This window comes from Cariama cristata, unplaced genomic scaffold (assembly GCF_000690535.1).
Source record: "Cariama cristata isolate BGI_N322 unplaced genomic scaffold, ASM69053v1 scaffold30246, whole genome shotgun sequence".
NCBI lineage: Eukaryota > Metazoa > Chordata > Aves > Cariamiformes > Cariamidae > Cariama > Cariama cristata.
The window spans coordinates 1-14,944 of NW_009624280.1; the positions used below are offsets into that span (position 1 = coordinate 1).

The window sequence follows — 14,944 nt, forward strand, 5'->3', positions numbered from 1 at the left end:
CGGACCCCGCGCTCCCGAACAGCACCGCAGCCGCCCGCCAGCCCTGCCCGCCAGCAAAGAGCACGGTTTTGGGAAAAAACCCAGATCTTTCCCCACCAGAGAGGCATTTCTTTAAGAGAGGAAACTCGGCAAAACAAGCCAACCAACCCAGAGACGCCAAACCACGTCGGTGGCTGATGTCAAACCGTAACTTCCGATGGATGATGAAGCGATAGATCGCTTTCTGCTGGGATCATCAGTTGATGATGCATACAGGGCGCTACTATAAAATATTTTTTGTGGTTTAATTCTTCAGTTACCACTACAGAGTCATTAAATGAGAGCGCCAGGCAGGTGTGCTCATTCTTAACCTGTGCTAGGTCATCCCGTACTAATAACGGCACATTTTTAGAGGAAGAAAAGCATGTCAAGAGACTACATTCACCTTCCTCAGCCAAGAAGTCAGCCTCTAAGCTTGGCTTATCAATAGCTGTAATGGCTTACAAAGAGGCAAGCATGCACACGTGCTATTTCTGGCTCCTGCCGCAGATCAGGTTTCCCTGTGACCACCAGACATAAACAAAACCCTATGTCACTACTGACTCATTTCTCCGATACAATAGGAAGCTTTCTTTCAAATTCTTATCCAAGGGAATCTAAAACTATCTGACGTGCAGTGGCACTGAAAGGGCTGGTGTTTGGTATCGGAAGGAATGAAATCAGCAAGCCCTATGCATAGCTGGAATAATTTGCAGATAAGCAACACATCTGTTGTTCACAGGAACCTCACCGGGAGCAGAATACATCTGGCACATCTCCAAATCAAGTCTACAATGGTCTGTCTCCAACAGCTTAACCCTACCACACAAAGTGACCTCAGAGGGAAACAGCAGCCTAGACAGGACAGAGGGAAAGTAACAGGTGAAATCTCGTCTCATACTTGCGTGATATCGGAGTGCTCTGGGATTTCTAATAATTCAATCTGTTGTTCCTGTGCCTGTGCAATAAAGGACTCTTTAATGTCTTCAGAAGTACAGCAGTCCAATGGGACAGGAATCACCTGGAGAGGGAGGACAACGTTTCCGTGAAAAGAAGAAAAGACAAACCAAACCACTTGCAGAAAGCAATCAGTCCATCACTGGAGCTAGTATGCTCCTCAGTACTGCTCAGCATCATCAAACAAGACAGGTGGACACCTATCTGTACAGTCTTAAACTTATGAGTTCTTTTTCTGTAGGAGCTGAACAAAAAGCTGAAAACTAAAAGCTTGAAAAAGTTCTCAGTACAACCTTCTCCCTTCTGATATCTGTGGTAGTTTAAGGCCGCTCTGATACAGTTACAGATCCGCCAAATACAGAAACTACCACAATAAACCCCTAAATGACCGACACACAAGGACACACACACACACACAAAAACCCAACCAAATTCAAAGGGCTGGTATGGGTAGACAATGACCAGAGTTCCGCATATATCTTCAGATTTTCAGCCTCCTTCAGTTACAAATGCGAGCGCCACAATTTGTGTGCCACTGTGAGCTGATCAGTCAGAGCGAGGTCTTGCAACTTATCTGAAAACCTTGTAGGCTTATTAATCAGTTCCATGCAGGGAAAAGTTTTCCTCACCCACTCAACACAACCAATGCGGTGCTGCTGTAACAGGAAGAATTAAAGAACTGTGGCAGAACCAGCACACCGGTTTTATTTTTGCTCTGGCTCTATCTGTGGGTAGGACGACTTCTCTCCATACTCTGGGAAGGCACAGAATAAAGAGAGAAATTTGAAGGTGAGCTTTCTCTTTCAATTAAGTTGAGGATAACTGCAAGTTTATATTCTCCCAGGGTGACACTAAAACCATACCTGTAACTGCAGATGCTGACTCTTGTAATTTCTTTCAAATAGGACATATCTCTTTCCCGTGCTTCTGAAAAATTCCTTTAGGGCAGACTTGTACTTGGTCACTTCTTCCACCACCTCTGAAGACAAGTCAACCACTGACTGATAGTGCCCAATAGGCAAAATCAAGACGTGATCAGGTAATAAGCCACCTTTGGCCAGGGCAAGATAGCACTAGAGTGAAACAATACACACCAGTTACTCACTGCAAGCAACACTTACTTACCATGCTGTGGAAATTTACTCTCTGACTTCATTCTCAGTATTCCCCCAGCCTAGCAATTCTGCCTCAGGAACAGGAAAGTCTTCTCCTCTATGTCACTTATTAGGGATTCTTTATTAACAATTTACTAGTTACTAAACAAATGAAAGAGAGAGGGACTGCTAAAGGACAAAACAGACCCCCAACAAAATAAAAAAATCTTTTGAATGCCAGAAAATGCCTTGTCTGCAGGAAAGCAGCTGAGTGAACTTCACGACTGTGGCTAGAACTTCCTACTACGACAAGAAAATCCACTTCAAAATCGTTAACAGCTTTTAAAATAAGCCTGTGGACAAACCTGTCCCTGAGGCAGTTTGAAGTGGATTATGCTATACAGGAGCAATAACTTTAAGCGAAGTGAATATAACAATGAATGAATTAATCTCCAAGATGTACTTTGAGATGTTGACTCTAAAGCTATCTTATCTTCCGTTTAATCTATATATACAAAACTGGAACCAAACATCCCAGGGAGATCTGACATAATTCCAGACAGCACATCCTGCTGCCAAAGCAGGTTCCAGTTACACTGAGTTCACACTGGAAAAGTTCTGCCAGACGGTAACATAAGCAAACCATGAGGACTGGCAGAGCAAAAAGTGTTCTGGCACCATAATCCAGCTCTGCTACCAGAGCAAAACTGGGCCATGCTTCATTTTTTAAAAGACTTTACCTATATACTTATGTCTTTTGTAGGGGAGGTGCAAAGAAACTGAAAACAAAACCAAGAGTCAGCTGCAAATAAAGCAAGTTTGGTTTTTTTAAGATTTAAAGTTGGAGATTGATATTTTATATTGCCATGTCTTAGCACGATTCTACAGTCATGTAGCAAAGAACATGCTACAGGTACTTACGTGTGTGCCAATACTAACAACCAAGTGCTTCTCGACTTCTGGGCTGGCGAGGCAGAACCAGCAGGGCCCCGTGGGCTGTGCTTTATTGGGAGAGGAAAGAGAAACAAGTGTTAGCACAAGGCTTATTTGTCAGAACAAGGAACGGAACAAGATCTGGAAGAGCTGTTATTTTCCAGCCACCCTTCCCAGATGATAAAAGTGCTGAAGATTGCAGAAGGACACAGCTCCTGGAAGCAGATCTGGTCAGAGAACTGATGCCTTTGGGCAATTCCAGCAAGAGAGGAGGTGGCGGCAGTCGCCATTCTCATTGACTCCTGTAATTTAATGGAAGAACACTAATTCCAAGAATTTAGTGGTTACAGCTCACTAATAAGAAAGCACCAGCAAATTTAAACAAACAAATACAAATGAGGTAAGATTACTGCATAGGTACAGGCAAGGACAGGCGCTGTCAAACACACTTGTCAGTTCTGGCCTATTCATTACACTCAAAACACCTGGATTCACACCCAAATCGCGATACCTGAGGTGACCTTTAATATAATTTGATGGCGCTGATAAGCTAGGCCTCTCCTTAGGGTCAAACACTATACTCACATCCTCTATAGGCTGTGTACAAGAACAGACAAGCAGCTTTGCAAATGCAATAAACATGACAGGGCTCTGCCAAGAACTGCAGGAAACTGAACGTCCAATTCTGGGGTTCATTTCTGAGCAAAACAGTCCAACAAGGCTCTCTTCTCATGACATCAAACTCCAGAAGACTTTGGAAGCTATATGAATATGCACAATGGCGCAGTATGTCCTACAGAAGTGATGGAGGAAAAGAAGAAAACCCACACACATTCTTTCATCAAAACTGACTGCCATTACAGCCAGTTGTGCCTCTGCAGGCACATATAGAGCAAGGACACTGCGCTCTTTTCAGCATACAGTAATTCAGCCCATAGAACTGTTATGTGCGAGGACTATGCAAAGGGTTTGGAAAGCTAATAAATAAAAACTGAACAACTTAGTCTCACGTAACAAAGGCAACCAGAGTTATCTACCAGAGGCATTTTTGAATAATGTCTTCTTACCCACTAGCAGTGGGAAAAGCTTTCACAGAAACAAAAGGGAAGGCCAACACCTATGTTTGCATTTTAAGCCCGAATTTCTTTGTAACTGAGACCCAAGATTTCTAAGGATCCATGCTTGTAATAACACTGTCACTGAGAAGTCACAATCCTTAAAGATTTAATTTCAATTTCTTCAAGTCAGAAAACTCTAACAAGATTTACAGCACAGAAATACACAGGTAACAGAAGGGCTTCTGCCCTTCCCAGTTCATTAATACTTCATGAACTCACAGCACGGAACAACTGAAGTGGTATTTCAAAAACTCATCAGCACTGTGATCCAGTCTCTTGCAATCTCTCTGAACAGAAACATGCTGCTTTGTGAAACTGCCTGTTGTCATGTTCAGAGGCCAGTCTGGTTCAGAAGGTCAATGGCATCAGCCCAACTGCAACCACCACAGATCCAACTAGCTTTTAAACTATGCTTTTGACTTTTCTTTCACCTATTGATTGTCAGGTTGGTAGGAAACAAACCTGTATTCCCACAAACCTCTGTATTCCCACAGCATCTAATATGGTGACAGAGCACGTTGGCAAGCTGCTGTATACAGCTCCACAGTTTGAGAAAAAATGAAGAGTGAGATGGTCCAATGTCTCAGGGGAAGAGCTCAGGAAAAAAGCATCCGCATACTTACGGGGTTTTTTGGCTTGCTTAGGTTGGGAGTTCCATCTCTCTTTTCCATCTGAGGGACGTTTCTTTCCCTGATGCTTGTTCAAATCAAAGAAAAACTGACAAGGTGGTTCTTCCTGTTTAGAAAAAGAAAACCGAAGCCTATTATAACTGCATCACAGAAAGTCACAGTACATACAAGACCTTGCTTTTTCTTCAAGAAGTGTGTAACCACCTTTGAAAAGCATCAACAGCGAAAACATCAATATTCTGGAACAGAATGAATCGAGCTCTCCCAGCAATGCAGCAGACTTTGCCTGCCTGGATATGCAGCCTCAGCCAGGGAAAAAAATTGTGGGAGAGCTGCCCCCAATTGTTATGTTCTCCTATTTAGCCTTGTGCAGAACATTCAGAATTACTTGATTTTGTCGAGTATTCAAATCTCTTTTTCACTTGACAGCCAGTGCCAAAAGAATGTCTTTATTTCTTAGAGATGTTAACCTCCCAACAGACTCACACAGAGGCTGAAACCATTTGACATGTTGTCACGTACGGCAAAATGCCATTAGAAGGCTTTAATGCTGCAGAGGAAAGCACTTGGGAAGAGGATGGCAAAGAGCAGGGCTGCTCACGCCAGCTTAGCTTGGCTCCCACAGGAAAGCACAACTGCAGTCTAAAATCCAACCCGTGCTAGAAGAACTGGCATGTACAGTGGAAGCATTTTTCCCAGTAAACTTGGATATTAAGCTCAAAGGTACAAGAATTTTTGCTTCCATTAAGTTATCGACTGTTTGGTCTATTTAAAGCCTTGCTGCCAGGGGTTGAACACAACAGCAAATCTCAGCTGGGGGCGGGGAGGTTGTCAGAGCTAAAGGGATCAGGATGTGTCTGTCATCCTCGTGCCCAGCCATGCTGTCAGCTGGAAGGAGCCAGTGTGCGTGCTCCAGGGAGAAAAGCTGCAGAGCGTGCTTGCACTTCCTACCTGACACACTGGTCCAGCAAAGCCCAAGTCAAGCCCAACTTCAGGCTGAGTAATTTTTCCCCATGCCAATGATTTCCCAATTTGGTTTCTCTACATTACATTAGATATACAGGGATAGCTATTGACATGTCCACATTAGCAGAGTATCTCACAATGCTTAGAGAGCAAAACATGCTCTGCACAGGGAAATAATCTGAGTCTCCACATGAATGAACACAACCCACTTGTCTGATGATCAAATTATGAAGTTGGGGATTTCAAAGCTTCCGACACCAACAGCTCAGCGTTCAGGCATCAGGAAGAAACCCTTCTGCCCTCCGGTGGCAAGCAATCGATATTTAAAAGAGCACAGAGTTGGTAACTTAGGACACTTGAGAAAAAAACCAAACTGTACGCAACACCTAGCTCACCAGCATTGAGGGATACGGTGGAAATGCAACATCAAAAAAAGTAGCACCTGTAAGGGAGAAAACTGGGGGTCAGCTGCAAAGGCCTAATTTGTAGTCTACAAGCTTAGAAAGAATAAGGTCATGCGTGCTGAAGTGCCCATAGGGAACAGTCCCAACAAGCAAGCAGATCTAACTGCAGCATCACCATGCACACCTGCAGGAAGAATCATAGAATGGTTTGAGTTGGCAGGGACCTTTAAGGGTCATCTAGTCCAACTCCCCTGCAATGAGCAGGGACATCTTCAACTCGATCAGGTTGCTCAGAGCCCTGTCCAACTTGGCCTTGAATGTTTCCAGGGATGAAGCATCTATCACCTCTCTGGGCCAGTGTTTCACCACCCTCATCATAAAAAATTTCTTCCTTATAACTGCTCTGCATCTACCCTCTTTTAGTTTAAAACCATCACCCCTTGTCCTGTCACAACAGGCCCTGCTAAAGTCTGTCTCCATCTTTCTTATAAGCCCCCTTTAAGTATTGATAACCTGCAATACGGTCTGCCCGGAGCCTTCTCTTCTCCAGGCTGAACAACCCCAACTCTCTCAGCCTCTCTCCGTAGGAGAGGTGCTCCAGCCCTCGGATCATTTTTGTGGCCTCCTCTGGACTGGCTCCAACAGGTCCATGTCCTTCTTGTGTTGGGGTCCCCAGAGCTGAAGGCAGGACTGCAGGGGGGTCTCACCAGAGCAGAGTAGAGGAGCAGAATCCCCTCCCTTGACCTGCTAGCCACACTGCTTGGGATGTGGCCCAGGATATAGTTGGCTTAAGAAGGGGCACACTGAAACAAACTCCCATGCATTGCATCTATACAATTTGGTCGATGCAAACAGTTTACAGCGAACCCTGAAGCGTTCCGGACAGAAGTATTACAAGGTTAAAGCCAAACACCGTTCTAAGCTCCCTGAACACAGGGAGTGAAACCAAAGTGCACACGTGAAGGAGAACACAGCAGTACCTCTGCACACAGGGTTGCTTTGGTCTTCTGTGCGTCCTTCTGCAATTTTCGGTATGGATTTTCGGTGACATCCTGTGGCTGTTTCACTAGCTCTGCAGGGTCCATCAAGCTCATCGGCACAATGCTGAAGGCATAAAGATACTAGAACAAAAACAAACGACTCAAATACAAGAAGCTTTTGCCATGACTGCAACTCTGAAAACGTCAGCCGTGAACTAAGCCACCCTGAAATGGTAACACACAACTTAACACTGCAGGAACTCAGCAAATCTGTGTTTAAGCTAAGGCAGGACATGAGAAACACACTCCTTGTGCCGGCCTCATGCCCAGTGCATGCAAGAGTTTATAGAGTGCTTTCAAGTGGTTCATTCGTTTCACTTTAAGGAAAGATCTTTTCGAAAAGCAGCAGTGTATCCTACTTGATAAAGAAACGACCTTGATCCCTGCCTGTTTCCAGGCCTTCTTTCTGTCCAGAACTCCTGGACCTTTTTTTGTTACCTTCTTAACCATTAGCAACCTGTCCTTCTATAAATATTCTGTAACTTTCTTAAGGGGGGAAGAGAAACAAGTTAAAAAAAACCCAACAAAACAGCCCCTTCTGATCCCGGAAGTTAGTTATTTTCAATGATTCGTAAGGGTTCCTTTGGAATTTCACTTCCTTCTTAAAGCAGGCTACGTAAACAGAAAATACCTAAAGCAGCTGGGAAAGAAGAAGGAATGGCAGCTTTCTAACCACAATCCTCTGCAGCTGTCTTTACAGCTACATGCCATTTGACCAGGTAGAGAAGAACAATGCCTCAGAACACACCTTGCAGCCCTTACCCTTCTGACATAACGAGCAAATGGTATCTATTACTTCAGTGAGGCAAATCCCTCCAGTTAAGCTTTTAAGTGATCGATGCTGTCCTCTAGCTAGCCAAAGCTGGGCTTACTGCCCTATTACTTGTACTTGAGAAAAGAAGAAAGATTCAAGAGCGTCAGTACCTTTTTCTTGCTTGTATTGCCAACGTCAGCAAGTGCAATAAACCTGCTCACATGCCGGGGAGTCTCCTGTAGCACTGTGTGATTTCTGTAAGAAAGCAAAACATAACTGTACCGGCATATACAATATAGAAAAGGAAAGTGGGAAAACCACCTGTCCTCCATGAAGCTACTCAGACAGCACATCAGCTGCATACAGTCTTTGGCCAAGAACAAGGAAGCTTGAGGACAAACAGACTCATGAGATCTAACAGCAAACAGCTGCACGGACCAAAATGACATCTCACTGCAGTCCAAATACAGAGATGAGAGGACAATTCACTAGTCTGAAAACAGCTACACCTTTAACGTGTCTGCTGTTGAAAGGATAATAATCTTACCCAACGTTAACATGACAGCCTTAGTTTTATTTGTAGGTTGTTCTGACACCTACCTTATGTCACTAGTCGCATTTTATATACAAAGTTACGACTGAAGACACCAGTGCTTTCACCACAAAAGAGCTTTTCCGTGATAGATTTTCAGAGATACACCCCTGAATTAGGCTGAACACTCTTTAAATGTGACTAAGGGCAACTAACTTGGCATGAGATTCACAGCGATGTACTCAGACAAGTACTGTCAGCAACAGCACAGTTTTCAAGGCAGCAGGAATTATGGCAATAATGTGCATCTAAGAATCAATCTTGACCCTGTGTTGGGGCTGGATGACTTCATAAAATTACTGTCAAGTTGTCCTCCTGTGTTCTTTAAAAATTGAACTCTTAATTAGAAAATAAATGATTTCACATGGTCTTACAAACCTGTAAGGAAGTCTTTCATAATAGGCCTTCTCCAGGGCAGCAAAGTGGTACCTTGGTTTGAGACTTGCAGCGAGATCAGATACTAACTTGGAGCCACATTTCTTGGTATCTATTTCTCCCTACAAAATAGAAACCAAGTTTTATTTTAATAAAAAACTGTCAGACTGTAGTGAAAAGAAACAGTTTTATACAGAACTGCATGCTGGAAATGTAGATACTGATTATAGTTGTCACCATTCCCTAGAAACAGAACAAAAAGTCAGAAGGGTTTGATCTCTTCTTGCCAACCACAGCATACTCATTTATTCCATTCTTTGTACTCGGGGTTTGCATCCACTCATTTCATCAATCCAAGTTTGGTTTGTCATATTTTCCTTCTCTTGGTCTTGTGAAGCCAGGGCAGCACAGAGTGAGTTTGGCAAATACCAACAGATGTCAAAATCATTAAGACAAGTTTTGACCACATGCCCAGAGTGCCAAAGCTTTAGTGCGCGAGTCACGCGAATAGGAAAGCTCTGAGTTTTCCTTAGGAAGCAAAATTTTATCCCACTCTAATCCCTGAGAAGTCAGAGCAAACCAAAACACAACCAAAGAGCAAACTTCAAACCATTTTCTTGGGTGAAGGCTCCCAGAAATGACTGAGAAATGAAGTAGTGAAGGAAAAGGGCAGGGGAAGAGAGAAGTTCAGAAATAGCCTACATCTGTTACCTTGTTATCTTTGGTAAAAGCACAGGGAATGAGATTCGGGCCTCGCTGTCATCTGTCACAGCCCATCATTGCGGCAGCGGGAGAGGCACTAACCCACTGTCAAGAAAGCAGTTTTCCTCTTTGTGCTCCCTCCTGCTGCCCTCACAGCGGGCAGGTCAGAGAGGAGCCCAGGAGCCTCTGCACTGAGGGCTGGCTGCTTCCAGCCCCATTGAAAACAGCCAGAGCTACCAAGCATCTCAGGAAAAGGAAATCCACAGACTCCTCCAGGGAATCAGTTGTCATCCGTGCAATTTAGCTCCTCACACCGCTTTTGGTGAGAGAAACTTCAGGAGACAAAGAGCAAGAGACCTAATTGTCATTCCTCAAACTTCCTGCTCTATTTGAGTGATGGTATTTCAGGGTCTCAGTCCACAAGGGAATCTCCAACACTCATTACTGAAATCCTCAGGTGCTAAAGTACATACTCCAACACGATGCCTATCTGAATATAATCACTACTAATATACTCCTATGTTAATCCAAGTGAGTACATTCTCAGAAAATTCATGCTGAGTGTGGAACGATACACTGAACTACTACAGAGAATCCCTGTGGGAATTTCAAGACCTGGGTTTCCTTTTTGAGCCCTACAACTTGTTTCTCTCCAACTCCCTAGGCTAGTGGGGTTGGTTCTTTTGAGGGGGAGATGAGGGAGGGTTCTTTATGCTTTTAGACTGAGGATCATATCTCTTCTTGGATGTTGGAAGATACTGAGAGGAAGCAAAAAGTATAATTTTGCCACGGTATGTGGCCTTGCTCTCCAGGAAGGTTTCAGATCACTTGAATTTATGACTGGAAAATCAATTCTGCTGAGGAACATTAACAGCAGCAAACTGGACACAAATGAGAAAAACATCCTCAAAATCCACACAGAGGAAAAAACAGACCATTTAGTACAGCTGACTGATACTTATGGAAATAAACACCAAAACACTTAAAAAGTTTTGAAGGGCAGAGAAAGAACGGCTTAATGTCAAGCGGTATTGAAGATGCTAAGAGCATAGCATTCCACATCAGAGACGAACAGCATTGTTCCACAGCAACTGTAACCAACTGAATTCACAGGAACGTTTGTGATCAGATGAAAGCTATTCACTCTGATTTTTCACACAGGGATAGATAAAACACGCTGAAGTTTCACAAATTCCCCTCCCCATTGGTCCTTCTTCTCTGAAGAACCAGAACATCCACTCTCCGTTTTTTACTCTCAGCTTTTTCAAGCACTCGGAGATGGCCCAATAGCCCAAATTGCCACAGCAAGCAGAAAGGCAATCCTTTGTTAAATCCATCTGGAAACCCATTCCACCAGAAAACAGAACACTTACCGCACTGTTGGCAAAAGTCCCCACATCTCTGGGCCAGGGGGATGTCAGCAATATATCCACACCTTTGAAGTTTGGGGTTGATAACAAAGACGTTTTTAATTCTGCTACATCCTTTGTGCTAAAACTGTAGGCAGGAGCTGGCTCCTCCTGGGACTCGGTACCACTCAGGTATGCGATCTGCAGTCCAGAAGTACCACTGTAAAGACCTCGACGGCCTGCATTAATACACAGGCACACACTTGAGATGTAGACATTGCAAGTAATCTCTTAGTCACGTCATAGCCAGAGGACCAAATTCAGCAGTCCTGCCTTACTTCAGCTGAAACTACCCTTACAGGCAGCTCACTGTCTGTGCTCATAAACTATGGTGAAGACATGTTTTAGCGCAATGGCTCAAACCCAACGCTGCCTACAGTGAAGCAGCTGTTCAGACAACTCCCAGTCTTCTCTCCTCACTGCTACCTTGCCTCCCAAAAATCAATCCATATCAAAAGCTCGGTATAAAGGCTGAGTAAAAAAAGCCAATTGCAAGTGCCTTTACTTGTTAAGTTTTTGGTCAGGTGGTATTCTAGAAAGAAACCAGTTTTTCCTTTTAGCTTTGCTACAGTGTCATTACCTTTAAAGACGACACTTCTTACCTCTGCTACTCCAGTACAGCCTCAGAGCATAGCAAAAATCATACTCCAAGTAGGAAACCTTCCCCATACAAAGACAGGCATGCTATGGGAATAAGATATTCTCAAAGAACAGGCTCTTTCAACCACTATTCCTTTTGGCTAGCAAGTTCAGTGTTAGAAAACAACAAAAAAAGTAGGGTTCTCTTTCACATTTTACATAGCAGATCGTATCAGCCTTTCAACATAGAGTTCAACTCCAGTCTGAACCCCAGAATAACAAATGTCACCTTAAAATTTCCAGAAAAAGGCAGGCCTTTGAAGTGGGAAGATTAGAAAACATTCATGAAAGCATCACTGGGCAAATGCACATCCCTTACCACAAACCACCTGCAGCCTTACCTAAATAAGTGATGTTCTCAGCTAATTCGCAGCCACTGATGTCTGGAAAATAGCTCACGGTCTCTTGGTCATTAGCGCCAAGCACGTAGGTTGGAATTGGAGCTAAGGAAGAAAACCACATGCACTCAGTCTGTTTTAACTCAAGTACATTAGCACAAGTTCAGTCCACATTCACTAAGAATCACAGCATCCACTCCTGTAGACCCCAACACCACCCCTTTGCAGCGTGCCGAGGAGCAATAAGCACAGAACAAGAAACCTTCCTTCAAAGTAAGTCCTCAAGCCTGCTGTTTCCACAGATGGAATATAGCACCAGCAGAGAACAACCTCTGCTTTGACTACAATTCACTCCGCTGCCTACATAAGAAGATCAACTCTGACCCTTAAAAACATGGGTCTTCCCTAGGGCAACGCTAAGTAAATACCAGAGCACAGGGACACCTGGTGATTCAGTGTAAGCTGATCTAAATTTGTATGGCGATCAAAAAACTGCAAATCATTGATATTTTAGGAGAAAAGCTCATCTGCTCTTTGAATCACTTTGTAGAAGAGCTTGCTGCATGACTTCACCTAGTACTGGTGGATATAACAATAAAAAAAAGCAGTGGGAAGTACCAGTTTTAATTTTTCTATGGCTAGGTGATCAACAAAAATTTATTTCTCCAAACAGCATAATTCAAATCTTTTCAAGCTATTAAGAGTTAGGAAAAGCAATGACCAATGTCAGAGACACCTCCTGTAGATTTCCTGGCAGACCAGTACACCAGTAAGCTGGTCAACAGTTCACCTGGTCAGCAGGTCCCAACTTTTTCACTAAATAAAAACCAGCAATAGTTTCCTATTTAAGAAGGGAGAGCAGCAGCAATACAGCAGCTCTGCTACAGCTGTTGTTAGACTGTTGCTTGAAGTTCCAGCTCCCACAGTCAGAAGATACAGGAAATTGCTTTCAGTTGCAGAGCAGAGTTTGAAAACTTTATGAATGGCTTAAAACCAAAATGAAGTGACACAAATCTTCTTTATCTATATGCATATAGGTGAGGTTATAAGCTATAGATTTCTTTCAACAGTTCAAAAGGTAAAGACAATTCAAGTTAGAATGAGCAAAAATGCATTGGTCCAGGGAAGACTTTGCTGTTAACACCCACTCTTCTCCCTGCACGCACAGGAGAGCTTCCTTGGGGAGAGAAGTTTAAACCAGTAACAATTCTCCTTATATTCTCATAGCAACAGGAACACAAGGCAGCACACCTCACCATGGTAAGTCCTCAGCCACAAGCAGCAAACGGGACAATCTTTTTCCAGACGGCTCGCACAGATGCACAAAGAAGCGGGGAATAACTGGGGAGTGACAGAGCAGCAGAGAGGAACTGGGAAGCTGTGAGTCCCAGCTCCCTTCTGGCTTGCCTGACACCAGGGGCAAAAGCCAGAGTAGCACTGAAGAGGAAAGAGGAACACTATAAATGCTCGTGAGGTAGCATCTCCCTTACAAGAGGGGCGTGGAAAGAGGCAGAGAAGTCCACATAGGACTTTTCATATCCATGGCTGGGAAAACATCTTCAGCACAAGGGCTGCGGGGAACAAGGAGGAATGGGCAAACCCTGTTCCTTTGGAAAGCCTTATGACTTCCATGGCTGAAGAACAGAGATGCTCAGCCTGCCAGCACCTCTGTTTTCCCCTTTCTCCTCAGGACTGAATGCAGGGAGGGGAAGAACAGCACTGCTACACACCATGGAGAGGTCTGTGGTAGATGTCTGAAGGTGGGCGTGAACAGGGAATGACTGGGAATTTCTGCGAGGGAAGCACCAGGAGTGGCCAAAGAAGGGCTACACACTGGCAGGCGTGCTGGGATCTTGTGGCTTGCTGACTGAAGTGCCGTAAACATCTACGTGCAGCTTCTCAGGCTACCTGAGTTGAGAAAACAAGGACTGGTGTCTGCAGGCTGAAACTGTAAGGCGGTGATGGTAGGAACAGAAGTGGAGCCATAAGACATCGAGGCAAGGAGAGAGAAGACCCTGACACCAATTAGCAGCACCCTGTGTCTCTCCTATGACTACAAACAGTGGTGGCCAGATCAACCCAGGCACAGGTCTTGATGCCTAAATCGGGGGCAGGCCACTTGGACACATGCATCTTTGTGCTCCTGAGTTTGAGAGCGTGACAGAAATGAGTTTCGTTTTAAAACAAGCTCATCTTTCCCTCCTGTGTGGAGTTTCCCTGCTTGAGTTTAACTGCTTTAACACTACACCGTTTAACTGCAACTTCTGAATTCAAAAGCACACGGCAATGAGACAGCGAAGCGGGTCACGAAATAGTGCAATTACCAGCATCCAGAGTGACAACGCCTTCCTTACCTTTCTTGGCCCCTGCACGATACTCTGCCCATTCTGTCTCTGAAGTAGAGCCAAAAAAATTCCCAACACACAAAAGCATCTAAAAACATCAGATAAAGTGAGAGTTGGCATTTGACCAAAGACACAACGAGTGCAACTTTTTTGCTGATACGCTGTATTGTCACAAAACTGTGCCATGCACCACTTCACCAGCCTTTTGTTTGGTACGGCAAAGAAGTTCCCCTGTGTTGATCTGCGTCTTGTATTAAACGCATAACAGCAACGTTAACAGGTTTAAACGTGACAGCTGCTCTCCCGCGCTCTCTGCCCACAGATTACGGCTTCTCCCAACACTTTGCTGCTGGACAAGGAGGGCTGAGGGGGTGCAAAGCCCCCTCCACCAGCCCCGTGGCACACCGAGCAGAAAGGGTAGGGTCACGGCCCCAGAGGGACAAGCGCAGCTCCGGACAGCAACAGGTGCCCGAGCAACCCCAGCACATCCCCTCCACGCGAAACCCACCCAGGCACTTCTCCCGTGTTGCCCCGGGCAGGCTCTCCACCTGAGCCATCCCAACGCCCCTGCTCACCCGCACGACGGGGACGGGAACCCCACGCGGGACAGCTCCAGCCACCCCCACCCGGT

At 44.6% G+C, this 14,944-nt stretch overlaps 1 protein-coding gene across 1 annotated transcript; it reads right to left on the reverse strand.

Annotated features, from left to right (window-relative positions):
* Nucleotides 1-913: 913 nt before the first annotated feature.
* Nucleotides 914-14,409, reverse strand: CWF19L1 (CWF19-like 1, cell cycle control (S. pombe)). Its single transcript, XM_009703119.1, has 10 exons — nucleotides 14,323-14,409; nucleotides 11,972-12,073; nucleotides 10,956-11,170; nucleotides 8,884-9,002; nucleotides 8,084-8,168; nucleotides 7,100-7,240; nucleotides 4,744-4,855; nucleotides 2,991-3,070; nucleotides 1,839-2,048; nucleotides 914-1,039 (listed from the first exon to the last, which is right to left on the reverse strand). Exons 1-10 carry the CDS (start codon nucleotides 14,399-14,401, stop codon nucleotides 914-916), a joined length of 1,269 nt encoding a protein of 422 aa, XP_009701421.1. The 5' UTR covers nucleotides 14,402-14,409.
* Between the last annotated feature and the right edge of the window lie 535 nt (nucleotides 14,410-14,944).

Excerpts from the sequence above, each read along its gene's own strand:
- CWF19L1 (XM_009703119.1), bottom strand. The coding sequence starts at position 14,401 with ATGCTTTTGTGTGTTGGGAATTTTTTTGGCTCTACTTCAGAGACAGAA. Across the intron at positions 12,074-14,322 it reads TCGTGCAGGGGCCAAGAAAG|CTCCAATTCCAACCTACGTG; the intron begins GTAAGGAAGGCG and ends TTTCTTCCTTAG. Across the intron at positions 8,169-8,883 it reads TATGAAAGACTTCCTTACAG|AAATCACACAGTGCTACAGG; the intron begins GTTTGTAAGACC and ends GCTTTCTTACAG.